Genomic DNA, 26262 nt, shown 5'->3' with positions numbered 1-26262 from the left:
TTAAAACTAGTGGGTAAAAGTTTGATAATAGGATATTTATAGTTTCAAAATCTCTCTCCAAAAATACTTCTTAGTAAGTACAAAATTTGTTAACTTTACATCAGGAAAACATGGCAAACACAATCTTAAACAAGAGAGAAATGTAAATTTTTTTAAAAAGTTAATCTTAAAAAAAAAGTTTAGGACAAATCAAAATTGTCAGCCACCAAATATGATGCACTGAGAACTCACAAATGCTTCCAGTAGGATCTCTGACAAAATTGTATAACCTGAATCTAATTGTGAGGAAACAGCAGATAAATCCAAACGACAGACATTCCACAAAATAAATGATAGGTACTCTTAAAAAATGTCAAGGTCATAACAGACACAATTCCAGACTGAAGTAGACTAAAGAGACATGACTGAGTCCTGAACCAGAAAGGAAAGGTGGCAAAGAAAAAACATGATTGCTGTTGTTGGTTTTGCTCTAAAGGACCTTCTTAAGACAATGGCAGCATTTGAACAGAGTATATGGGTTTGACAGTGTTACATCAATATTCTTTGCCAGAGTTTGACAAGCATGCTATGGTTAGGCAGGAGATTGGAATTTTTAGGAAAGGCATGTAGACATACTAAGGGATAATGGGGCATCCCCTCATGTCTACAACTTTCAGACAGAGTGAGAACAAAGCAAATAAAGTATAATGTTAGTAGCTGCGGATTCTGGCTGAATGTACAGGAATTTCTGATACTATTTTTGTAATTTTTCTATACATCTAAAATTATTTCAAAACAAAAAGTTAAAAAACGTTAAAAATTATGACAAGAGACATATGAAGCAAATACAATGTGTGGACCTTATTTACATTCCAATTCAAACAAACTATTTAAAAAAGTGACTACAAGGAGGGGCACTGGGTGGCTCCATCAGTTAAACACTAGACTCTTTTGCGGGGGGATTTTATTTATTTTGAGAGAGACAGATACAACGCAAGTAGGAGAGGAGCAGAGAGAGGCAGAAAGAGCGAATCCCAAGCAGGTCCTGACCTGGGGCTCATACTCACAAAACTGTGAGACCATGACCTGAGCGAAAACCAAGAGTAAGACGCTTAACTGACTAAGCCACCCAGGCGCCCTAAACATCTGACTCTGGATTTCGGCTCAGGTCATGATCTCACAGTTGTGAGGTCAAGCCCCATGCTGGGCGCAGTGCATAGCCCCAGAGCCTGCTTGGGATTCTCTCTGCCCCTCCCCCACCTGCACACACACACACTCTTTGTCTCCCAAAATAAATGAACTTTAAAAAAAATTTCAAATTTGGGGTGCCTGAGTGGCTCAGTCGGTTGAGCGTCCAACTTCAGCTCAGGTCATGACCTCACAGCATGAGTTCTAGTCCCAAGTCAGGCTCTGTGCTGACAGCTCAGAGCCTGAAGCCTGCTTCAGATTCTGTCTCCGTCTCTCTTTGCCCCTCCCCCACTTGCGCTTGCTCTAATATAAATAAACATTTAAAAAAAAAAACCTTTGGGGGCACCTGGGTGGCTCAATCGGTTAAGTGTCTGACTTCAGCTCAGGTCATGATCTCATGGTTTGTGAGTTCGAGTCGTGCATCAGACTTTGTGCTGTCAGTTCAGAGCCTGGAGCCTGCTTCGGATTCTGTGTCTCCCTGTGTCTCTGCCCCTCCCCCGTTCACTGTCTCTGTCTCTCAAAAAATGAATAAACGTTAAAAAAATTTTTTTAATTAAAAAAAAAACCTTTTAATTAAAATTTAAATAAATAAATAAATAAATATTCCTGGCAAGAAACTAAACCCACTGTTCTACTGGTGGCTCAGGGGTCCACACCAACATAAACTCACACTGTCAGATGGTGTTTGCAAGATGAGGGTGCGTTAGCACTGTGCTCATTAGCTTCTGTCCTCCTTAATCAGGAACAGGCATCTATCTTTGAATAGGGCCCCTGGGTGATGTATCTCAGGTACGACCACTACATGCCTAGACTTCAATCAGATCAAATCTGATTTTGTAAAATCACCATTTGGCAGGATTATTTATACGACAGGATGTGCAAAAGGAAACATATAGAATAAACGGTCTCAAAGACACATATTTCACAGATCCTTGTAATTTATTATCTATGCAGGCTTTCTTTCCAAAAAGAATTAATCTAGCTCCACACTGAACATTTAACAGATAAAGTTAAGACAGATGACTCAGTAAAAATGCGTTAGCAGCATATGAAGGACTTTACTGCCAACATTTCTTCCAGGTAGAATTATTTCCTTACTATCCACTCCTCAGAAATCTATCTGCCCATTTTTTCTTGCCAATATTACCAGGTCTTTCCTAAACTTCTAGTCAATCTCTTCTAACTATTTATCAATGAATTACACAAATGGCTTTAGCTGTTAGTCGCAGGCTGTATTTTCATCCCTACCATCTGGTTTGTCCACTAGAGAACTTACCTGGATGAACAATAGGAATACCTGATCCATTGGAAGCTGACACCCCAGGATACTGTCCCAACTAACACAACCCCAATGCATCACTATTAAATTTTCCTCCATCAATTTTCCATCAAGGATGGAAAAAAAAATTATGAGCCACTATGGACCTGGGGCCACTAATACTTATAGCAACTGTCATTATTGCCTCACATCCTCATCCTCATTTTCTAAAGGACAATGATTTTCCTAACTGTCACACACAATGAGTGTCAAATATTTGCCTTTCTACTTGTAATTCTTTATGGCTTAGTTTAAGACTGTTTTAACCGTGTTTGAAAATGGGAGATGATCTACCAGATGACTAAAATTTAATATTTATACTTCTGATTTCCATCTCTTTCTAGACCTCTGTCTCCATGTTCCTGGAAAAAGACCAGGAATTCTATAATCTTGACTTCTAGAAAGTACACTGTGAAGCTGCTGACACCACGCATGAAAGCAAACTTTTTCTGTAAAAAGCCAGAGTGAATCGTTTAGGCTTCACAGGCCATGGGGGATTCTGCTGTAACTATGCCAACCCTGCCAAAGTGGTGCAAAAACAGCCACAGACAATGGATAACCAGTGAGTATGGCTGTTTTCCAATAAAACTTTATTTACAAAAACTGGCAGCAGGCCAGATTTGGCCCACAGACTGTTGTTGACTGACCTCCAACAGACAAATGCAACGTGGCTGAGAAGTCTACAGAGCACCACAACCAAGCTGACTGGTGTGAGCCAAAGTGTTAAGACAGGAAAGCAGAGATGTGTCTGGGGAACAGAGAATCATTCACTTTGCCAAAGGTGGATATAAAACCTGGCACAAGATTATTACGTAGAATTTCGAATGCCAGGTTAGGAAGGATGCAGTGTACTCAACAGGGGCTGTGACTCAATCAGTCATGTTTTATAGAAAATGGGTCTCCACAGGACTGTGCGGGATTGACGTCGGAGAAGGTACAGCAAGAAGAGAGACCACAAAATTAGAAGACTGCTGCTGAGGAGCATGTTCCCACACTTCCATGTAAAATAAAACTTCCACCAACTCTTCCTCATGCTTCATTTACTCCTCCCCCAGGATTCTGACAGGCTCGTCTGACAGACACAACCTACGTGCTGGGGAATGGAGTCACACTGTGGCAACAGTGAAGGCAGGTGAACCCCTTCCCTCAGACCTCTCCCCATCCCGCGCCCCCCATGCCTGAGGTCACCGAGCGCTCCATGTCGGTGGCTCCTGAATCTGCATTCTCTGACTACAACTCTCCCCTGAGCTCCAGACGGTCTCCCCGGCTGCCTCCTAGCACTCCACAGGCACCGGAGTCTCCACTCCTACCGACCTCCCTGCAGGCTCTGTTCCCGCCCTCCTACACCACGTGCAGCCAACCAGTGAATCACGCTGTCCCCAGATCTCACCTCCACTTGCTCCATTACAGCTGCACACATCAGCCTTCACTGCCCCTTCACCAGACGCGCCTACGAACTGGTCCCCCTCCCCCATCCAGACTCCGTGCACCTGCCAGGGCAGCGAGAGGCAGGGAAGAAACCAGTTTGGGGACAGGACAGAAATTCTGTTTTAGATATGCCTTCCTGAGGTAACAATGGTGAAACTGGTCCTACCCCCAGGAGCTTACAATCTAGTCAGAGGAGGAGAAGCAAACATTCACTAATCAGAGGAGAAGTGTATGATAAAAGGAATACAGGTCCTTCAACTCCAAAAGGACATGATTATATCTTTGTCTTCAGAAGATACACCTGGTGACAGTGTGAAAGGTCAAGCGATGGAAGAAAAGAATGGGACCACATTCATTTACTTAACCAATTCTTTCCCGTTGTTACTTAGTGAATACAAAACTCCTGCCAAATCCAATAGGCACTTTCTTGTTTTAAAGGGTCCTGATCTGGGGTGCCTAGGTGGCTCAGTGGGTTCGGCTCAGGTCATGCTCTCACATTCATGAGTTTGAGCCCCGTGTCAGGCTCTGTGCTGACATCTCAGAGCCTGGAGCCTGCTTCAGAGTGTGTGTGTGTGTGTGTGTGTGTGTGTGTGTGTGTGTGTCTATCTCTCTCTCTCTCTCTCTCTCTCTCTCTCTGCCCCTCCCTTGCTCATGGTCTGTCTGTCTCTCTCTCAAAAATAAACATTAAATTTTTTAAATAAATAAATAAATAATAAAGTGTCCCAACCTCTCCACTGCTTCTGACAAAAAACACCGACCCCACGGCCTTCACAGTCTCAGGGCCTGCCAACCATGGCACCAAACTTTTCTACTTCATCTTCCCCTTGACCCTTTTAAGTAAAAACCATGAAACACTAAGGACATTTGGGGGGGGAAAACTGCCTACAAATGCACTATCCTAACATAGCTGTTTTTGGTTGTTTTGCACAATCCCCTAGTTTTCTCTCTATACATAACATTTTTTCTTTTTACAAAGTTGTAATCAGATGTGTATGTTTTATATTCTGTGTGGCCATTTCGGGCTGATCACTTGTTTCTGACATCCTGTAGTTCTCTCAGAGCAATAGGTTCATTGCTGTGTCTTATGAAGTGCTTTCTTTGCATACTCATTCGGGAAACTCACCCCTTCGCCTGGATTCAATTACTGTGTGCACACAGATGGCTTCTGTTAGCTGCATCTCTAATTCTGACCATCCAATTCATCAGTTATAGAGACTTATTACTGAAAGCATTTCAATACATAATGTTCACTGCTGTCCCCTCTCCTGTCAATCCTTCCACCTTCACTATTACTCAAGCCAAACACAGGTCTGGCCCCCAAAACCTATTCCTTCTTATTTGATGTCTACATAAAGGGACAACCCAGTAAAGCAAGTTCTCTCCCCTTCCCTCTAGTCCAGGAGCCAACACACTAGGAAACAAGTACAGTCTGATCCCTTTCCTTCCAGCAGGTGGGAGGGGAGGAACACAGGAAAAGGTTCTCCTCAGCACGTGCTGACTTGTGACAGGGAAAGGAAATGGCAACCACTAGCTCCTCCTGGTGGTGGGAAGAGCATGAACACTGACCCCCGGATTCATGTAGGAGGACGCCGGGTTGCAAATGCCACTGGGCGCAAAGAACCTGGCTCCGACCCTGCTCTGTGGCTTCTTAGCCCAGTGCCCACAGACAACTTCAGTTCTGGCAGCAAGGCTGTTCCGAGCAACAGATGAGGTGAGGAGCGTGAAGTGCTCCTGACTCCCAGTCACCCTTCCCCCAGATCTCTCCAAACAGTGTTCGCTGCCCAGCCCACAGTCAGAGCCTTGGTATGCATCCCAACCACTAAACCCAGAATTACAACATCTTCCTGCTTCCCTCCTTTCAACTTCTTCTCTGTAAAACTGTCCTACATGCAGCACTAATTAATAAGTCTCTCCCAGTCCCACTCAAGCTTTATTATCGGCCACTTTACCCCAAAGCTCTAATAATAGGCATTTCTGATTTTCCCTAAGTCAATATAGCAGCTAAACAAGAGTACAGACAGTAGTTCTAGAGTTATTAGGGAAGGTTGTGTGTTTAATGTTTGTTTTTGTGGGAGCTTTTTTGAAGAGAGTTGCAAGTAAGAAAGAGTTTGGTTTTTCTTCCTTCCTCTGGACCATCATAAATTACTGATCTTTCTTTCACTTAAGCTGCTTAGAAGGGGGGAAAAAGAATCAATAAGACAGGGCACTTGAGTAAACATGAACATATTAGTTAGCATTTTTCACAAAGTGATAATCTTATACCCCAAAGTATGGCAGCAATAAATTGTTTTCCATTCTCAAGCCTAGAAATGCTTTCAAATTATAGTAAAAAAAAAAAAAAAAAAAAAAAATTGAATGTATTGCCAATTGGGCTCTGTCCTACTTGTTCTCCATTCTCCTTCCTGCCTAGTCTGTTGTGTGTCTGTGTGTGTATCTGTGTGTCAGGCCATGGGGGCTGTACTCCTGCCTCGGTGATGTCGGAGACATTAACAGACAACCAGAGAAAGTTTGTGGGGGGCTCTTGCCCCAGCACCATTCTGCCTCAGCACCGTGATTCTGGCCTCCGTCCCCATACAACCGGGGGGAGAGTAAAGGGATTCTGGCGAGAGCCCCTCCTCACAGCTCAGTTCCTTTCACCCAGCTTCAGAAACACAGTCTCCTTCCAGCGTCCTCAGGAGGGGTAACACTACACCAAGCTGCTAATCCCTGGAGGCCTCAAGATTCCTCCTGGGTTCCCTTAACCCTGACCACCCTTCTTCAAATACTCACTTTGTTAAATTATGTTGACAGCCTCATCTGAGTGTGCCTTGACCTGACTGACAGAGGCTCCCTGCACCCAACTTCGAATCACGGTATCTCCAGTTCGCTGTCATTTATGGTCCAGAAAGTCTAGTGCCTTCACAGGCAAACTATCTGCTTCTGCGTCAGCCTTCTCATGTATTGTTCCCAATTTTGCGTAAAATATCCACCTGCTGTCTCCATCCATTCTAGTTTGTAGTTCAACAACTCTGCAAAGCTTTCCCAGATTTCTTCAACACTGTGATACTATACTAGCCTGGAAGGAGTTATGTCAACTTTTTCTTATTGGTAATCCAATAAGAGAACAATATTCTGTGTGTAATAAATACTAACTGGCTCTCACTTAGGTTAAGTGAAATCCATTCTTCCTTTCCAAGATCAACCATCAGTGACTCAAAGAACCTGCCCTCTGGGACTGTGTCACCTTGCAATCACTGATGTGGTTATTAAAGACTTCTCAATCCTTCCAAGCTACAGAACAGTCTCAAAGAAGCAGAAGTGATAATAATAATGAGCACAAGACAACACCCCACCATCAGGTAATCAAAATTCTTCTTCTAAGATGCAGGAAGGAGAAAGAGGGAGAGGTAGGAAAACAAACCCCAAGTAGAAGAAAAAATAAAGATTGCGTTTTTCTCTCCTTGAACTATGTAGGAGATACAGGCACATCAGCAGAGGAGTTGTTAATGGCCTCCTAAAAGAGGGAACAAGAATTACAAAAGAAACTCCTGGTCTGTTGCTTGTCTTAGTCTAAAATGGAAAAGTAAACAAAATAATACTCCACAATCTTTGTTGTCTGATGTAAGGATAATTGGCTCTCAGCTACTTTAAACAAAGTTGCAATCACTCATTATGCAACAAATTCTCTAAATGACCTAAAATGTTTGGCTCGAAAAGAAGAGCATAAAACAGATGTAATATTAAAGACTCCAATTATGAATAATTCCTTGATAAGACCCCTCATCAGTGCCAACAATTAATTTACTAACATGAATTACAGTTATGAATTCAAATTTTGGCAAAAAATTAAAGTAAATATGGTGTGGTCTCAGCACGCTTTCCATTAAACATGTTCTTGTTTACCAGGGAAAAAAAAGCAAAGGCCTATATGTCTTAAACCATCAGATGATTATGGCTGCATATGAAATAAGATCCAATTCGAAGTGTCTTAAATAATTCACGCATTCAGTCTTTGAATAAGAAATCTGGATATAAAGGACTCCAGGACTAGACCAGAAACTCAGTGTAAGGTTCTCATGGATTCTCACAGATACAAAATAGCTACCTGAGCTGCAAACACTGTATCCTTCCATGACAGCATCCAAAGCAGGAAGAAAAAGTATAGGAAAAGAGGACTTTTTGTCCTAAGCCCGTTTCTTCTCAGGAAGAAAACCTTTCCCAGAAGCCCCTCTCTCTTACATTTCAATGCCAGAACGGACTTACACAAGGACCCTTAAATTGCTGACTGAAGAGAATGAGGTGCCATCACTGACCTACAGCCATCACGACACATTCCCCTATGAGTGGCCCAAAGCATGTTAGCAAAAAAGAAGAAAATATCTTATCGTACAGGCAGGCACCAAGTCTAGCATCCAGAAAAACATCTGCACACATAGTTTCAGTCATGCTTCAAATTCAGAGATGAGTGAAGTTAAGGAGGGGTGGGGGCAGGGGCCCTAGGCTCAGATACCCTACACGGGCCAAGCAGAAACTGTGAACAAATGAGGCAGGCTGGGTGGGAACTGCACAGCTCTGAACAGTGTGTGGCCTCCAGTTCTCCACTTATTTTACACTCTTATCTCAAATATCAGTGAGGTACAGTAGAGTTTAAGAATAAACAGATATTCGGGGCACCTGGGTGGCTCAGTCAGTTGAGCATCAGACTTCGGCTCAGGTCACGTCGTCATTCTCATAGTTCGTGAGTTCAAGCCCCGCATAGGGCTCTCTGTGGTCAGTACAGAGCCCACTTCAGATCTTCTGTCTCCCTCTCTCTCTGCCCCCCTCCCGTGCATGCACGCATTATCTCTCTCTCTCAAAAACAAACATTTAAGAAAAAAAAGAATGAAAAGATATTCTTTCTCTAACCTTTACACAAATAGGTAAGACTAGCTTCAGACTCAGAAATTATGACACATTAACCTGTTACCATGTACCCTTTACAGTGCCGTAAGCAACTTATTTCACTTTTTAAAATAAAGTGTTATGTGTTAGGTATCACCTGTCCTCATTTTTACAAGTGAGGGAAGTGAGCCTTAGAGAGGAAAGTAATTTCTCAACAACCACATGACTTCTGGGTGGTGAAGCAGGGAACAGCACGACTACCAGGACCTGGAGTTCACAGAAGCTAAACACGACTCATGAAACGAGTGCTCTTGCCCAGGTTCTGTAGTCACTTGAGAAGGAGGCTCCGGGTTAACAAATATGGCTCAGTGGCCAGCTAGTTCCTTACAAAAAGCAACCATTTTCACCGGACTTTTCTCAGCCATGTCCACTCCATTTCTACACAGAAAATATTTTAAAAGGCAGCAGCAATGCTTAGGGCTTAACCACTTCGGTAATGGGTGAGAATTCACTGGTAGCATGATTGCAGCAATCTTCAGATCTTAAAAATGCCTCCCAAACTCTACAGTGAATGCTGGTCCCTGAAATGGAAGCTTGAATTTGTGAGTGTGGGTGCACCAGTGTAAACACATCATTTACCTACCTCTGTGTGAAAGACCTACAATTCACAAACTGTCAGATAAGAAAATCCCTGCCCCAGATAAGATAGGGTCATAAAGAGCAACGGGGCGCCTGGGTGGCTCAGTCGGTTAAGTGTCCGACTTTGGCTCAGGTCATGATCTTGCGGTTCACAGGTTCGAGCCCCACATCAGGCCCTGTGCTGACAGCTCAGAGCCTGGAGCCTGCTTCGGATTCTGTGTCTCCCTCTCTCACTGCCCCTCTCCCACTCGCAATTTCTCTCCCAAAAATAAACATTAAAAATAATAATAAAGAGCAGCATCTATGGAGTCTACTCATACTAGTCCATTTCACCCTAATCCAGAAATCTGAAACCATTATTAACCTACTTTTCAACAACTTTTCCTGTTATCTCCTTTACATCTCTCTCTTATACACCATATACTCCAGTCTTATTTATTAATGGATCCTCAGCACTTGGCACCTGGTATGAAGGTGCACAATAAACATTTGTTGAATGAACAGCAAACATGATATTGTTTATGCAGTGATATGTTAGACTCATAAGATATTCCAATATATAAAGCACATTGATAAGAGTGAATTACTCAATTTCTCTTCCATAGCTGTATTCAGCTTTAGCATATGAGTTTTATAAGACACAAATAAAAGGTCAATCTGTAATTGGCAAAACCAGCTTCCAAATTACACCAATCTAACAGAACTACATAGGTTGGATTAGATCAACTATCTCTCCCAACACATTCCATTCTACATTTACTCATCATTCTCTTTCACACTTCAGTAAGTGTTGGAAAAAATAGAACATTCCCATCAAGCAGAAACTCCAGGCTAAGTACCATGTTAGATAATCAGATCCATGTCTTACCAGCATTCATATCTTTAAACTTCTGCTTTAGCTCAGTAGGAGTGAAACGATACTGATCAAGACCATCATTCCAGCGAATTCGGTCCAAGACTTGAAGATCTCCTCCAATCAGCCAATCTCCTTGTTCCATAACCATCTAATGGGAAGAAAAAAAAAATTTTTTTTAAAGAAAACAAGATCAAAATAAGGAAGAACATTTCCCTCACATGAGCTACATATAGTTGTAAACTAATCTTAAGGCCAATGGTAAACATGTTTGGCTTATCAACTGAACTGGGATTAGAGACACATTAAAATTAGAATGTATTTGGGGGACGCCTGGGTGGCGCAGTCGGTTAAGCGTCCGACTTCAGCCAGGTCACGATCTTGCGGTCCGTGAGTTCGAGCCCCGCGTCAGGCTCTGGGCTGATGGCTCAGAGCCTGGAGCCTGTTTCCGATTCTGTGTCTCCCTCTCTCTCTGCCCCTCCCCCGTTCATGCTCTGTCTCTCTCTGTCCCAAAAATAAATAAACGTTGAAAAAAAAAAAAAATTTAGAATGTATTTGGGGCACCTGGATGGCTCAGTCAGTTGAGCATCTGACTCTTGATTTCAGCTCAGGTCATGATCTCATGATTATGAGACTAACCCCACATCGGGCTCCATGCTGAGCATGGACCCTTCTTGGGATTCTCTCATTCTCGCGCTCTCTCGCGCGCTCTCTCTCTCTCTCTCCCCCTCCCTCTTCCCCGCCCATGCTCACTCGCTCTCTCAAATAAAATTAAAAAACAAAACAAACAAAAATTAGAATATATATTATAATTTCTCAGAGGTCTTGTGACACAACTAGGATATTTACATAGTAAAGGCAAACAACGTCAAAGTAAGTAATTATGACTTGTTATGTAACAAAACATTGTCTTCATTGTTGTTGTACACTGTTGTAAAGAAACCTTTGTAACCCTGAGTGAGCCCACCCCTCCTCTGTGTTCTCCAATCCTAAACTTTTGACTATTTAAAGCAATGCTGATGGAGCTGGACGCAAATTCATACCTTCTGATCTCCACATCACCTCTAATTTCTCACAACTTCACTCATGTTCCTTCCCTGCATCTGAGAGTAGGGATGTGACCTCTGGGACCTGTCCACTTCCACAGCACAGCTGAAACTCACCCTTCCCTCCCTGGCTTCAGCTTAGGTACTAATAATATACCCAGACCACTATAGTCCCTTCCTACGGGGTCTATAAAGTCCCTCCCCATCCATCAAACCCTTCATTCGATAAATATTTACCAAGTAACTGGTACATGCCAGGGCCTTTGCTGGGCACCGGGAAATGCAGGAGAAAATGGGAGAAAGATCGAAGAGACCTTACGTTCTAGTGGGACACTAAACAGAAGCCAGACAGGTAGTGGCTAGTGACGAGTATCACAGAGAAAATAACTGGGGCAATGGAACACAGTGCCCAGGAAGCAGAGTGAACGACATGTAAGAGCAAGAGGTCAATAAAGGTCTCTCTGAGGAGCGTGGCACTGAACCCGAGATGACTAAAAGGAACCAGCCACGGAGGTAAAGTATTTCAGGCAGAGGAAGAACAAGTAAAAAGTGCTGGAGCAGAAACAAAAGCCTGGAGCATCTGTCCTTGAGAAGCAGCCCAGGGCCAGGAAAGTCAGAGCAGGGATAGGAGCAGAGGTAGAGAGAAAGAGAGAGAAAGAGAGAGAGAGAGAGACAGACAGACAGACAGACAGACCATGAGTTAGAAGGTCAGGGCCGGACCTTGTCGGGATTTGGGTTTTATTCTATTGACAACGAGCAGCCCCTGGAGAGTTTCAGAGGATAGAGTGCTATGCTCAGATTTATATTTTTGAAGGCTCACTCCGGCTGCTCCAAGAACAGAAAGGCAGTGGGCATAAGGAAGTGGGATTCCAGCCAGAGCACAGCGGATGGTGTAGGCTGGAGACCTGGAGAGCTCAGACAGTACCAGTGCAAGTGGTGGTGGGATGGGGATATCCTGCACAAGACCACCAGGCCAAGCTTCTTAAAGTGCCACTTTGTTTGTGACGGTCTCATGCTCCCAGGCTGCCTGTGACCTCCACTCCTAGCAAGGCAGAGCAGCACAAAAGACCCACGACAGACTCTAATCCTGACTCCTAACTGGTGCCTCTGCAGGTCTGGGCAAGCCAAACCCAAAAGAAGACTCCTCAAGTTAAAGAAAACTAGTCTACCTCCAAGGATCATTGTAAGGACTAAACGACAGAAAGGCAGTTTGAAAAGCATAAAGCATAAATATATGTAAACCATGTGATGACTGAACATTTTAACATCTCAGGGTAGAATGCTAAGCCTTCTCTCTTCCCAAGGTCCTCTCTCCCGCTTAATAACCAGCCATTTCTCAAACACATGGGGTCTTTGCTCCTCCTGATCCCTAAAACTGGAATTGTGTTTCTCACCGTTCCTTATCGAAATCCTGCTGGTTCCTCAAGGTTGCATCCTAACAAGTTGTGCAGATTACTCTAAATAGAAGCAGCACATGCATCAGTAATTACTCTCTGCTATAGATTATGGAAGATGGCTCTGAAGCCCCAAAGTCCTTAATTCATTTTTTTTTAATTTTTAATGTTTACTTTTATTTTTGACGGGGGGGGGGGGGAGAGAGAGGGGGAGGGAGAGAGAGGGGGAGGGAGAGAGGGGGGAGGGAGAGAGGGGGGAGGGAGAGAGGGGGGAGGGAGAGAGGGGGGAGGGAGAGAGGGGGGAGGGAGAGAAGGGGGAGGGAGAGAGAGGGGGAGGGAGAGGAGAGAAGGGGGAGGGAGAGAGAGGGGGAGGGAGAGAGAGGGGGAGGGAGAGAGAGGGGGAGGGAGAGAGAGGGGGAGGGAGAGAGGGGGGAGGGAGAGAGGGGGGAGGGAGAGAGGGGGGAGGGAGAGAGGGGGGAGGGAGAGAGAGGGGGAGGGAGAGAGAGGGGGAGGGAGAGAGAGGGGGAGGGAGAGAGGAGGGGAGGGAGAGAGAGGGGGAGGGAGAGAGGGGGGAGGGAGAGAGAGGGGGGGGAGGGAGAGAGAGGGGGGAGGGAGAGAGAGGGGGGAGGGGGGGAGAGAGAGAGAGAGAGAGAGAGAGAGAACGTGAGTGGGGGAAGGGCAAAGAGAGGAGACACCAGAATCTGAAGCAGGCTCCAGGCTCTGAGCTGTCAGCCACAGAGCCTAATTCAGAGCTTGAACCTCACGAACCAAGAGATCACGACCCTGAAGTTGGTCACTGAACGGACTGAGCCACCCCAGGCCCCCCGCAAAGTCTTATAATTCAAATCAGACCCTCATTCCACTTATTAGCTCTATAATTTTGCTCAAGACATCTATCCCCTGTAGGTCTCAATTTCTCCCTGTGTAGGATAGAAATGCCACCCATCCTATAGGTTTGCTATGCGGTTTGAAGAATTTACATAAGCATGTTTTGTAAACCATTAATAAATGGAGAATTATGGGAGTACCTGAGTGGCTCAGTCGGTTGAGCATCTGACTTCGGCTCAGGTCCATGATCTCACAGCTCCTCAGTTTGAGGCCCCGTGTCAGGCTCTGTGCTGACAGCTCAGAGCCTGGAGCCTGCTTCGGATTCTGTGTCTCCCTCTCTCTCTGCCCCTCCCTCACTTAGAGCCTGGAGTCTCTCTCTCTCTCTCTGCCCCCACCCCACCCTGCTCATGCACTGTCTCTCTCTCTGTCTCTCCCTCAAATAAACATTAAAAAAATTTTTTTTAATAACGGCAGAATTTTAACTTGAAGAAACATCTGACCACCATCACTAGTTCAAATTCCTTATTTTCTAAACAATATATCTCCCTATTTTAAAAAGTGTATCACTTCTTATCCTTCATGGGATGAGATTTAGGACATTGTCAGGATCTAAACAGACGTCATAAAAATTTTCTAGATAAAACTACTAAAATTTCACTTAATTTCTTTTAAAGCTCATAGTGTACTTTAAAACAACTGACAGGAATTTTACTTCAATAACATTTCACACATAATACATAAAATACACGAGGCCCTCTGGAAAGACTAAGCGGATTTCACTATTTTCGTATCGGAAACAACGTTCGACTGGAAGTCCAGACTAGATAAAATCACCCTGCCACGGGCTCCCATAGCACCCTGTCTTCAGAGCCGACCTGTAGGCACATGATGTCTGCTCCACCACCAGCCAGTAAGCTCCAAGCCTATAAAGAACGTGCCTGCCGTGTACATCAGCCATATATCCCCAGAACTAGCACCAAGCTCAGTGCCTAATGCAAAAAAGATTTACTGAACAATTATTTATCTGCACCAAAATGACAAGATCATGGTTCATCACACTAATCTAAGATCCAGTGTCCTTTCTGCAAAATAATTTTTTTTTTTTTGAGAGAGAGAGCACCCGCATGCACAAACAGGGGAGGAGCAGAGGGAGAAGGTGAGAGAATCTGAGGCAGTCTCCACGCCCAGCATGGATTCGATCTCACAACTGTGAGATCGTGACCTGAGCCGAGAAATCAAGAATCAGACGCTTAATTGACTAAGCCATCCAGGCGCCCCCCCCATTCTGCAAAATATGAACAATTCCAACAGAAGAGTCAACATACGGGTGATGCCCGCACTGCGGCACAAACACTATTGGCAAATCAAGATACAAGGCAGCAAGGTTTGCTCAGGACCTTGATGTAGGGATGGTTCTTGCACGTTGTTCCCCACTGTCTGGCACAGCGCTCCTCCTTCCTGTGCTCAAAAAACTCTGGGTTGCGAAGAATAGCCACACGGCAGCCCTCATACATCAGAGCAAATGCGGTGCAGCCGTCCAGCCTCTCTTTGTCTTCATGAGTAGCCGGCAGAACTATAGGTACTGACAAGTTAATGACACCCCCTGCAGGACACAAGAGAACATGAAGCACACAGCTTGGGTTACTCAACAGGCCATATATCCACCTTCCACTTCAGGGGATGCTCTTCAAATAATACAAGATTTATGGGTCAGTGACAGTACCTGGCACAGAAAATCAGGAGAGAGAACAACCCCCCCACCGCAAACAGGTTTAAAAAAAAAAAAAAAAAAAACAGCAAAACATTAAGAGCGTCAACACCGTGTAGCAATGTACTTCCCACACTTCCCACAACAATTCATGAAACTGTCTTTGGGAAGAAAAAAAGTGGTATAAAATCACAGACATAGAAGAAACAGTTTAACAAGGAAGAATCAACTGGTTAAGCCTGGTGTCATCAAAATATACTGAGCACCTCCAATATATGAATTAGACAAAAAATGTTTTCAGGGCCTTTCTAGGAAAATGTAAATCCGTTCTGATAACTATACTTTGAGTGGCAAGTATACTTGAGTCTGCTGCGGATACTTGGGTTTCCTTGAGAGAGGAAGACAAAAACACCCAAAAGATTTTTTGATTTCTTTGTTTTTAATCGGAACTAAACCAATACCAGTGATTATTGGCCAAGAAACAAAGGAAGCAAGTGTGTCTATTTCAATCCAAATATGTTGTCTGTGAGACAATAAGCACATCCTCAGTTTCCAACCTTTCAAGTTCTAAAAGGTTTTTTTTTTTCCTACTCATCATGCCCAGGTTAGAAAAATAAAATGCACTCTCAAATTCATATGTAGATCTTATTTACAGACCAGATAAAAGCATACTTTCTTGGAAATCATGGCTTGCCTTCCTTGGACAAAAGAGGTCAACAAAAATCAGTGATAACTGCTTGGCTGCTTTAAAGTTACCACCACTAGGTACAGTTTAAAGGGGAAAATTAATAGGTAGATTTGCAACAAACACAAGGCTAAATCATTCCGAAGGAGGCAGTCCACAAAGATTCTGCCATTGGTTCCAAAGAAGAAAAATCAAAAAGCAGTATTTAACACTTACATTTTTGTGATACAAGTTTCTTGAGAAGAATGACTAGGAGTTACAATTTCTGGTATCAATTTCATTCCTTAGTTAAAAGTCATAACACAGAAAAACATGCTGGCTATTTTACAGGCTTAGTGACATTTAAAAATATTTTATTTAATGTAACAAATTAATCTTACCAACAGTATACAAAGTTCTGGGTAGCTGAATTGTCAGTAAAATATATTAAACATCAATGCCTTTGACAATTTTTTTTTTTTTTTAGTGCTTTAAAAGAGGAAGAAGAACCATCACTTTAACCATCTAATTCAGGACTTCTTTGTTTTGTTTTAAAGATTTTATTTTAAGGAAACTCTACACCCAACTTGGGGCTCAAACTCACAACCCTGAGATTAAGAGTCACATGCTCCACCAACTGAGAGGCAGCCAGGTGCCCCTATTTCAGGACTCCTTAACTTGGCCTTGCTGATTCCTTATTAGAACACTCAAGCAAGCAGGGGCACCTGGGTGGCTCCATCGGTTGGGCTTCCGACTTCAGCCCAGGTCATGATCTAATGGCTCATGGGTTCAAGCCCCACGTCGGGCTCTGTTCTGACAGCTCAGAGCCCGGAGCCTGCTTTGAATTGTGTCTCCCTCTCTCTCTCTCTGCCCCTTCCCTACTCACACTCTGTCTCCCTCTGTCTCTCAAAAATAAATAAACATTGACAAAAAAATTCAAAAAAAAACACACAAGCATGGATTTCAGGACAGCAAAATTCAGGATATATGTGCACTTTTTCAGAGAAAGGCCTTCCATGATGATCAGGTGGATACAGCAGAGGGAAATTCTATTTGTTTCTTAAATCCATTTTCAGCCCTTATGCCCAGGGAAACCTACATATATAAACCTGCATATCTCCCTCTGCAATAAATCACAATCCAGAAAACAAAACAAAACAAAAAGATCTCACAGTTCACTTCAAACATTCAGTACCGATATAACTTGGTCTTAAAATACTATCTTCCGGGGCGCTTGGGTGGCTCAGTTGGTTAAGCATCCGACTTCACCTCAGGTCATGATCTCATGGTTCGTGGGTTCGAGCCCCGGGTTGGGCTCTGTGCTGACAGCTCAGAGCCTAGAGCCTGCTTTGGATTCTGTGTCTCCCTCTCTCTCTGCCCCTCCCCCACTTGCACTCACTCTCAAAAATAAATAAAACACTTAAAATGCTACCTCCATTAAAGACATCACCACTACTTTTTAGAGGCAGTGATGAATTGCTGCCCCTGTGTAATTTCTCTTCCATACTCAATGTACAGTTGAATGCAGAAGCTCTTACCATCCAGAAGACAATCAAAATGAAGGCACTGCAAGTACTCCCTCTCTCTCATAAAGCCATTCAGGGGGGTTGCCCAACCTTCTGCCAGAACCTGTACCCACTGCATATCCACCTAGTAAATGAGACAGTAAAGGAAAATGCTCTACTTCATATACTTATGAACAAAAGCAGTAATAACCTTTAAGAGTTTAATTTGGAAAGCAATGGAAAGAAACACCTCAAGAATGATTATAGATTATACAAATCTAATAAAGATGAAGGGCACTAGGAAAATGTGCATCTCTCCTAATAAATGTGCATAACATTAGTCTTCAAAGCATTTCTAATAAGGATGGCATCTCCTAAACTAGTGGCTCTCAAACTTTAATATGCTAGAAGAAACCCTGGGAAGGCCTTTATTAAAATAGAGATTGTTCCACCTCCACAGATTCTACTTCAATCGCTTTGGTGTGGGGCCCAAGAATTTGTATTTTTAATAGGTTCCCAGAAAATGCTAAATGATAGTCTGCAAGTTATACTGTGACAACTAATGCCTTAAACTAAAACAAACTTTACATAAAAATATTTACCAGAACAAGTGGCTGACCAATGACAGGGCACCCTTTATTTCATAAAGATTATGTTACGTCTTGACTTTTCAGATTTCTAACCTATCCTACCAGAACATTAAGGAATTGATGGACTACATACCATTAACAGAAGCTGGATATGCTCATTTTTTAACTGTGCGTGTGTGCAGCAGTGGCTCTCAAATGAGAAAAGATAAAGCACCTGGCCAACTGGGTGCAGTAAAATGTAGCTTACCATTTATTCCCAAAGTATGTGGGCCAATGTATTCCCCTCCTGTAAGTCACAGGATAAATTATATACATAGACCAAATTGTTTCACTTACTTTCAAGTTTTCCTCTTACCAATTATTTCTAAACGTTGGACAGTGGCCACTATTTGTCTCTACTGGAATTCAATTCTAGATGGTATGTGTTATGGACTGAATGTCTGTGTCCCCCCTCAAATTTATATGTTGAAGCCCCAATCCCCAATGTGACTGTATTTGGAGATGTGGCCTATGAGGAGGTGACAAGGTTAAATGAGGTCATAAGGGTGGGGCCCTAATCCAACAGGTCTGGTACCCTCACAGGAAGAGGGACACCAGAGCTCACAGCTATCAGCAAGCCAGAAAGAGTCTCACCAAGAACCAAAATCAGCCAGCACCTTGATCTTACACTTTTCAATCTCCAGATCCACAAGAGGGGCAATTTTTGCTGTTTAATCCATCTAGTCTACGGTATTTGCTCTGGCCCCCCAAGTTAATACACTATCCGACTTAAGATGGATTTTTTTAGTTAATTACTTTTCATAACTGCCATGCAAAGAACAAGCCACTACATTAAAAGAGCTACTGTGTTTCTGTGTTGGAGAGCTCTGCTGACCTGGATTCACAATCATTCATCCTCATTCTGTGTGTATATATGTATGTTCACTCCATGCAAAGTATGTCAATGACAACATCTGTTCCTTTGCAACGGCCACCTTCCTACGTGGCTCTGTTCTCCGGCTCTCCCTCTCTGCTCCCTCAGAATGTCCTGGCTTCTGGTCAGAGACCCAATCCCATAAAGCACATCAAATAATCTACTTCTAATCAGGGATTTGAATAATTACTTAAAGAGGCCTTCTCTAAGCCCAGAAATTTGTTGGTGCTTAAAGATTTGGTGCTTCCCTGGGTGTTCTGGATTTTTGGTAAAATGAAAGGCTGGGAAATTCAACTTCTGGTCCAGCTTCTTATTCATCTCTCAATTTTAAAAGTGCATCTAAAGGATATAATTTAAAATTCTCTAATATTTGAAAATGATAAATTATAGTTTCCAATGTTGTTGTATCTAGTTTACCTCAGTAGGTTTTTTTTGGCGGGGAGAACACTTAATGAGAGCTAAGACATGCACATAATGACTCTTACCAAAATAAGAGATTCAAGGTTTTGGCAGAGGATTATGAAACATGTTTGGAGGGAAAAATTGTTCATTTTAATTACTATATAGTACTTTGAAGCCTTAAGAACTCATTCCTTCTGATAAACCTAAAACTTTTACACAATCTTTGATCTTTGCTATTTCAAAATAGATAAATCTTATGACATTAAATACATTAAATACATTTCCAAATCCTGGAAATTGTGACATAAACTACAACTAACCCCCAGCCACCAGTACCCATGCCCTCAAACATTGCTAAAAAACAAAGTATACAGATAATGAGTATATATTAAGGCTAAATCACTAGGTACGAAGACCAACAAAGCACTTACTTTATTAATTTTCAGTGCTGGCAATGTTTCTGCATCTGTTTTTGCCAGATGGAGTTTGTTTTCTGGCACATACAGTTCTTTTACTTCGTAAGAGGCATCCACAGGTACGATATCCTATACAACAACAAAAGTACAATTAGATGTTTGCCTCAACAATTTAAAGTTCTCCAAAGGGTGTCTTGATGAAGAACATTAACATTTCAAAGTGAGACTTTATAAAAAAAGCATAAAAGAGGGCTCTGACTGCGGTGCCCCCTCTCCAATTTTCCTCATGTCAGCTCTCTCAACAGAGAATATCCCACATACAAGAAGTCACTGAGTATCATGTCCCATTGCCTAGTGAAAAGAATGAATTCCGAGAATGTGCCACATATGTAAAACCCAGCAACTGCAAAGAAGAGGTGACCTCAACTAAGAGGTAACAATAGAAAGTACTTGGAAGTAAATACAGTGACTCTGAATACAATCATTATTATCTTTAACATGTCACCAAACCATTTTATTCCAGCCTTTGTATGCATCTTTATCACTAGCGATCACCTTCTCAGTCCTGCCACATGAAACCCAAGAGTATGTCAGCTTTACTCCCACTCTGGCAGTTTGGGGAACAGCACTTTTTGGTCCCATATGAAATGCAGTCTGGAAATTTTATCTGAACTCCAAGTATGCGTTTAACACAACATTGGGGCAATGCTTGTCTCTCAGAATATACAAGAATGTATTTGTGATTACCACAACATAGCTCTTGAGCTGATCTTTACAAGGCTTGTTCGCAACACTTATCATACCCCAAGGAATAATTACTAAATGTGTTTAATTACTTCAACTTTCTTTTAAGCCAAATCTATTAGGTAACCTTTATAAGCATACAAAATTGTCAATGATTAAGGACTTTTCATACATGTATTTTGTCCAAGCAATACTTTGTTATTCAAAATAGAGTAATACTCAAGAGAATGAGAAGATAAGCCACAGACTGAGAAAAAATACTTGCAAAAAGCATATCTGAAAAAGGACTGTTATCTAAGATACAGAAAGAACACTTAACATTCAACAATAAGAGGGGCGCCTGGGTGGCTCAGTCGGTTGAGCGTCCAACTTCAGCTCAGGTCATGACCTCACAGTTCGTTGAGTTTGAGCCCCGTATTGGGGTTCTGTGGTGACAGCTCAGAGCCTGGCTTCAGATTCTGTGTCTCCCCCTCTCTCTGCTCCTCCCCTGCTCATGCTCTGTCTCTCTCTCAAAAGTAAATAAATATTAAAAAAAAATTTTTTTTAATTCAACAATAGAAAAACAAATAGCCCAATATTTAAAAAATGGGCCAAAGATCTGAACAGAAACCTTACCAGAGAAGATCTACAAATGACCAAGAAACAAACGAAATGATACCTTACATCACGTCAGCAGGGAAAGGCAAATTAAAACAAACAAGAAACCACCACACAGCTATGAGAATGGCCAACATCCAAAATACTGACAAAAACCAAACGCAGGTGAGGATGTGGAGTAACAGGAATTCTCATGCACTGCTGGTAGCAATGTGAATGGTACAGACATTTTGGAAGACAAGCTGGCAGTTTCTTACGAAACTAAACACACTCGGGGCACCTGGGTGGCTCCATCAGTTGAGTGTCCGACTTTGGCTCAGGTCATGACCTTGTGGTTTGTCAGTTGGAGCCCTGCATCAGGCTCTGTGGTGACAGCTCAGAGCCTGGAGCCTGCTTTGGATTCTGTGTGTCTCTCTCTGCCCCTCTGTCCCCCTCTCAAAAATAAACAAACATTAAAAAAAAAAAAAAACAACCTAAACACACTCAATTGTGCTCCTTGGTATTTATCCAAATGAGTTGAAAACCTATGTCCACACAAAAACCTGCACAGATGTTTCCATCAGCTTTACTCATAATTGCAGGACTTGGAAATAATCATAATGTCCCTCAGAAGACAAATGGATAAACTGGGACATCCAGACAACAAGTGCAGTAGAGGAAACAAACTATCAAGCTACGAAAAAGACACTACAGAACTTTATACTACATATTACTAAGTAAAAGGAGCCAATCTGAAAAGGCTCCATACTGTAAGATACCAACTATATGACATTCTGGAAAAGTCAAAACTATGGAGACACTAAAAACATCAGTGTTGCCAGGAATTATGGGCCAAGGGGTGGGGGTAAGCAGATGAAGAACCAGAGAAGAGGGCATTTTTAGGGCAATGAAATGATACTACGACAGTAGATAGTGTCATTATACATTTGTCAAAACCCACAGAATTTACAACCCTAGTGTAAACTATGAATTTTGGATGACGATGTTACACTAGGTATATCAATTGTAACAAATGTACTACTCTGGTGAAGGGTATTGAAAGGATAGGCTTATGGGGGAAGAGGGCAGGGGGTATATGGGAACTCATTGTACTTTCCACTCAGTTTTGCTATCAACCTAAAACTGCTCTTAAAAATAGTCAATGGGGGTGGGGAGGGGTTGGCACCTGGGTAGCTCATTTGGTTGAGCATCTAACTCTTGATTTCAGCTCAGGTCATGATCCCAGGGTTGTGGGATCAAGCCCCTTGTCAGGCTCCAAGTGGAGCACAAAGCCTGCTTCAGATTCTCTCTCTCCCTCAGCCCCTCTCCCACAAATGCTCTCTAAAACAAAAGTTAAAATAATAAAAATTAGTCCATTAAAAAATGCAGAACAACAAAAGTAATTCAAAGTATCAATGGTGAGGGCCCCTGGGTGGCTCAGTCAATTAAGTATCCAACTTCGGCTCAGGTCATGTAAGTTGGAGCCCTGTGTCGAGCTCTGTGCTGACAGCTTGGACCCTGGAGCCTGCTTCAGATTCTGTGTCTCTCTCCCTCTCTGCCCCTCCCTTGCTCAGGTTCTGTCTTTCTCTCTCTCTCAATAATAAAATAAACATTAAAATAGTTACTTTAATTAAAAAAATAAATAAATAAAATAAATACCAATAGAAGAATCAGATTTTTGAAGACAGACTCTATTTTCCTGAGGAGTAAGTGTGGGAAGAAACTTCCAACTTATATTTGGACTTATATTAATATCTTCAGTAGAGGAAAAAAGCAATCAGATATGTATATCAAAGCCAGATGATCTCATAGAAGACCTAGTGCTACTATTCAAGTAGCCCCTATGGATTCTGAAAATCTAGAAAGATTTATTCTCAGGGCGCCTGGGTGGCTCAGTCGGTTAAGCATCTGTCTTTGGCTCAGGTCATGATCTCACAGTTCCAGTTCATGGGTTCGAGCCCTGTGTCCGCCTGCTTCAGATTGTGTCTCCCTCTCTCTCTCTCTGCCCCTCCCCACCCCATCAAAACTAAATAAAAACATTAGAAAGATTTACTCTCCCACATTTCTCCTCAAATTTGAAACAAAAGAGACAGTTTGGCATCAGCTAAATCATATGCCAAAATCAGTCTCCTCCTACTGGTAAATTCAAGTCCTCTGATCTTTCTCATGATAAAACCAAGGATAAAGAGAGTAAACATGATGGAAAAGAGAAACTAAGTAATAAAATTTCAACACAGGAAAGAAATTTAAAAAAAAACACCACTTGCTACGATACCAAGTTTAGCTAATTGCTCTGGTGTGCAGACATGAAAGGTATTTTTGTCCCTTGAGCATGCCACTGCTCAGAGGAGGAGGCAAGTGGAAAAGTGAGTGTGTAAAACATAAGCCATGCACACAGCCCAGGGTACTTCATATACCTTCCAGAACTTCTGCAATGAAGCAGCCAGCAGGCATCCACAGCTGCAGGCTATTCATTGTGTTTACATGGCTAATACTACGTGAGGACATTAAAGACAACAGTGAAGGAAGAATGACAGCTTCCACCACCTGCCTCTATTTTCTCTTCTCTTTGTAGGTTTCAATACTATACAACCTGTATTAATGAGGCAGACAGTAGGGCGCCTGGGTGGCTCAGTCAGTTAAGTGGCCGACTTCGGTTCAGGTGATGATCTGGCGGTCCGTGAGTTCGAGCCCCGCGTCGGGCTCTGTGCTGACCACTCAGAGCCTGGAGCCTGTTTCAGATTCTGTGTCTCCCTCTCTCTGACCCTCCCCCGTTCATGCTCTGTCTCTCTCTGTCTCAAAAATAAATAAACATTAAAAAAAAAAATGAGGCAGATAGTTTGTTTTTTTTATTTTGAGAGAGAGAGAACAGGTGAGAGGGGAAGGGGCAGAAAGAAAGGGAGGAAGAAAATCCCAAGCAGGCTCTGTCAGCACAGAGCCCAATGTGGGGCTCAAACTCAGGAACTGTGAGATCATAACCTGAGCCGAAATCAAGAGTTGGACATTCAACCGACTCAGCCACCCAGGTGCCCCAAGGCAAATTATTTCTAATGATGCCAAGCAAAAGAGGGCATGTCTTAAAGTTTGCCATTGGGAAAAAAAAAAATAAAAATTAAAAAAAAAAAAAAAAAAAGTTTGCCATTGGGGTCTAAATGGTAAGTATACATTCACAATTTATATATAATACTTGATTTCACTGTGTACCTGAAGAGGAAATCACATATAGCGAAGTCTCTTGTTTTTCTGGTATGTCAATTATATCTCAATAAAACCGGATGAAAGATGACTCTTCTTATAATCTAGCAAAAGAAATAACTTACGGTCGTCCATTCTGTGCATTCTAATTCCAGGAATTACTGTTAGTATATTTAGTTTAAATTATAAAAGAGCAGTGAAGAGAATTTGGAATTGAGAAAACAAATCACCCCACATACAGTTATCATTGTCATTTTCGTATATTCCCTTCCCATTACAGGGCACTGGTAGTTTCAGAAGTCTGTACAAAACCTATTATTTCATCAACTAGAAAATAAAAATTCAGGATCAACTTTTCCTGCACAAACAACATGACATGCATTAGGAGAACTGCACACACCCTACCATGTTCAATTAGCTTCTTAGAAATGCAAAAGCTCTCAGAGGTCTTGAGACACACCCATTTTTCCAGCTGCAAGATAAAGACCAGAAATCCTCCACACTAGGAACAAATGCTAAAATGACATTACACAAAAAGTCAGGCATTCATTAACAGGAAGACCATGATAAAAGTTCACAAAACAGACTTGAAACCAGAAACATTAGAGACACAGTATCTTCAAAACCAAAGATGTTAGCATCTGTGAACCTGTCTCCTCCTCAACTGTTTAAAATAGATATATATGCATATATGGTACAGGCCTGTTGTGAAATTCAGTAATTTTAAATCTCTGAAGTGCAGTGGCGCCTGGGTGGCTCAGGCGGTTAAGCATCCGACTTCGGTCAATGATCTCTCGGTCTGTGAGTTTGAGCCCCGCCCGCATCAGGCTCTGTGCTGACAGCCCAGGGCCTGGAGCCTGCTTCGGATTCTGTGTCTCCGTCTCTCTCTCTGCCCCTCCCAGCTCATGCTCTCTCTCTCCCAAAAATAAACAAACATTAAAAAAATGTTTTTAATAAAAATAAAAATAAAATACCTGAAGTACAGGGACTAACATTAATGCCCACTACCATTCCAGCATTGTCCTAAGGGCATATGAATGAATCCACTTAATCTTCATGCAATCCTACCTATGAAGACAGAAACATTCTCCTTTAACAGATTTGGAAACTGAGGCTCAGAAGAGGTTAAGAACTGGCCCCCAGTCCCTGCCATACTATCTGCCAATGCACTTAACACACAAAAAATATTCAATAAATATAATGTGCTTGCTACGTTCCAGGAGCTGCTCTAAGCACTCTGCATATACTAACTCATATAGACTCCTCGGTACAATTCTAAGACAGGTATGGTAATTCTCATTGAACAGACAAGGGAACTGAAGCCACAGAAATTAGGTATTTTATGTAGTTAATTGATAAATATTACAACTGGGATTCCAACTAAGGTCCTAATATTATCCCCCCTCCCCCCAAAAAAACCAACAACAACAAACCTTTACTGTCTCTCTCATGAAAACTAAGTTATGAGACATTCTGTCACACAAATTGTTCTTAGTTTATCTTCTTAGTTCATAATTTCCCAGGAATTCTGGTCTGCATGTGATCTTCACAAGTTGATAAAGTTCTAGACAAAAACTAAAAATACTCAACATTTCAATTAGTCCTCATCACTTCCATGAAGGTTAAGTGAGGGATTTTCAACCAACTTTTTTCAAAACCCAGAATCCACAGTCAGGCAACAATGACATAGGGAACCCAGGGAAGAGAAGAATTTCACGGACACAAACAACTCTACATAAAGTTTTCTTTGCCATTTCTGAAAGTTACATTATTGTAAGAGTGGGAGATCTTTTTTACGTTGTAGGCGTTGACTATTCTGCTCTGCCACCGCATTTACCGCTGAAAACTGTCAACAGTTTTGGAGGGCCACAGGACAGCATCCAACAGACTAATCTTTTTTACCCTTGTTGGATGCAACAGGGCATGCTGAGCTGGTTCCCAAGACCGGCATCACTAGATTCGGCTCACAAATAGTGACAAACAGCAGCGGCACGCACTGTCCACCGTGATGCTCCA

At 42.4% G+C, this 26262-nt stretch overlaps 1 protein-coding gene across 1 annotated transcript in view; it reads right to left on the bottom strand.

Annotated features, from left to right (window-relative positions):
- The window catches only part of PAPSS1 (3'-phosphoadenosine 5'-phosphosulfate synthase 1), a 105379-nt gene that overhangs the window by 36874 nt on the left and 42243 nt on the right, over positions 1-26262 (bottom strand). Inside the window, exons 6-9 of the mRNA XM_047856517.1 lie at positions 19747-19860; positions 17444-17555; positions 14931-15136; positions 10281-10416 (exon numbers count right to left, since the gene is read on the bottom strand). Of these exons, the coding sequence (XP_047712473.1) occupies positions 10281-10416; positions 14931-15136; positions 17444-17555; positions 19747-19860 (568 nt within the window). The remainder of the gene's footprint in view (positions 1-10280; positions 10417-14930; positions 15137-17443; positions 17556-19746; positions 19861-26262) is intronic.

This window comes from Prionailurus viverrinus, chromosome B1, assembly GCF_022837055.1.
Source record: "Prionailurus viverrinus isolate Anna chromosome B1, UM_Priviv_1.0, whole genome shotgun sequence".
Classification (NCBI taxonomy): Eukaryota; Metazoa; Chordata; class Mammalia; order Carnivora; family Felidae; genus Prionailurus; species Prionailurus viverrinus.
This window is presented reverse-complemented; position numbering and strand designations above follow the sequence as displayed.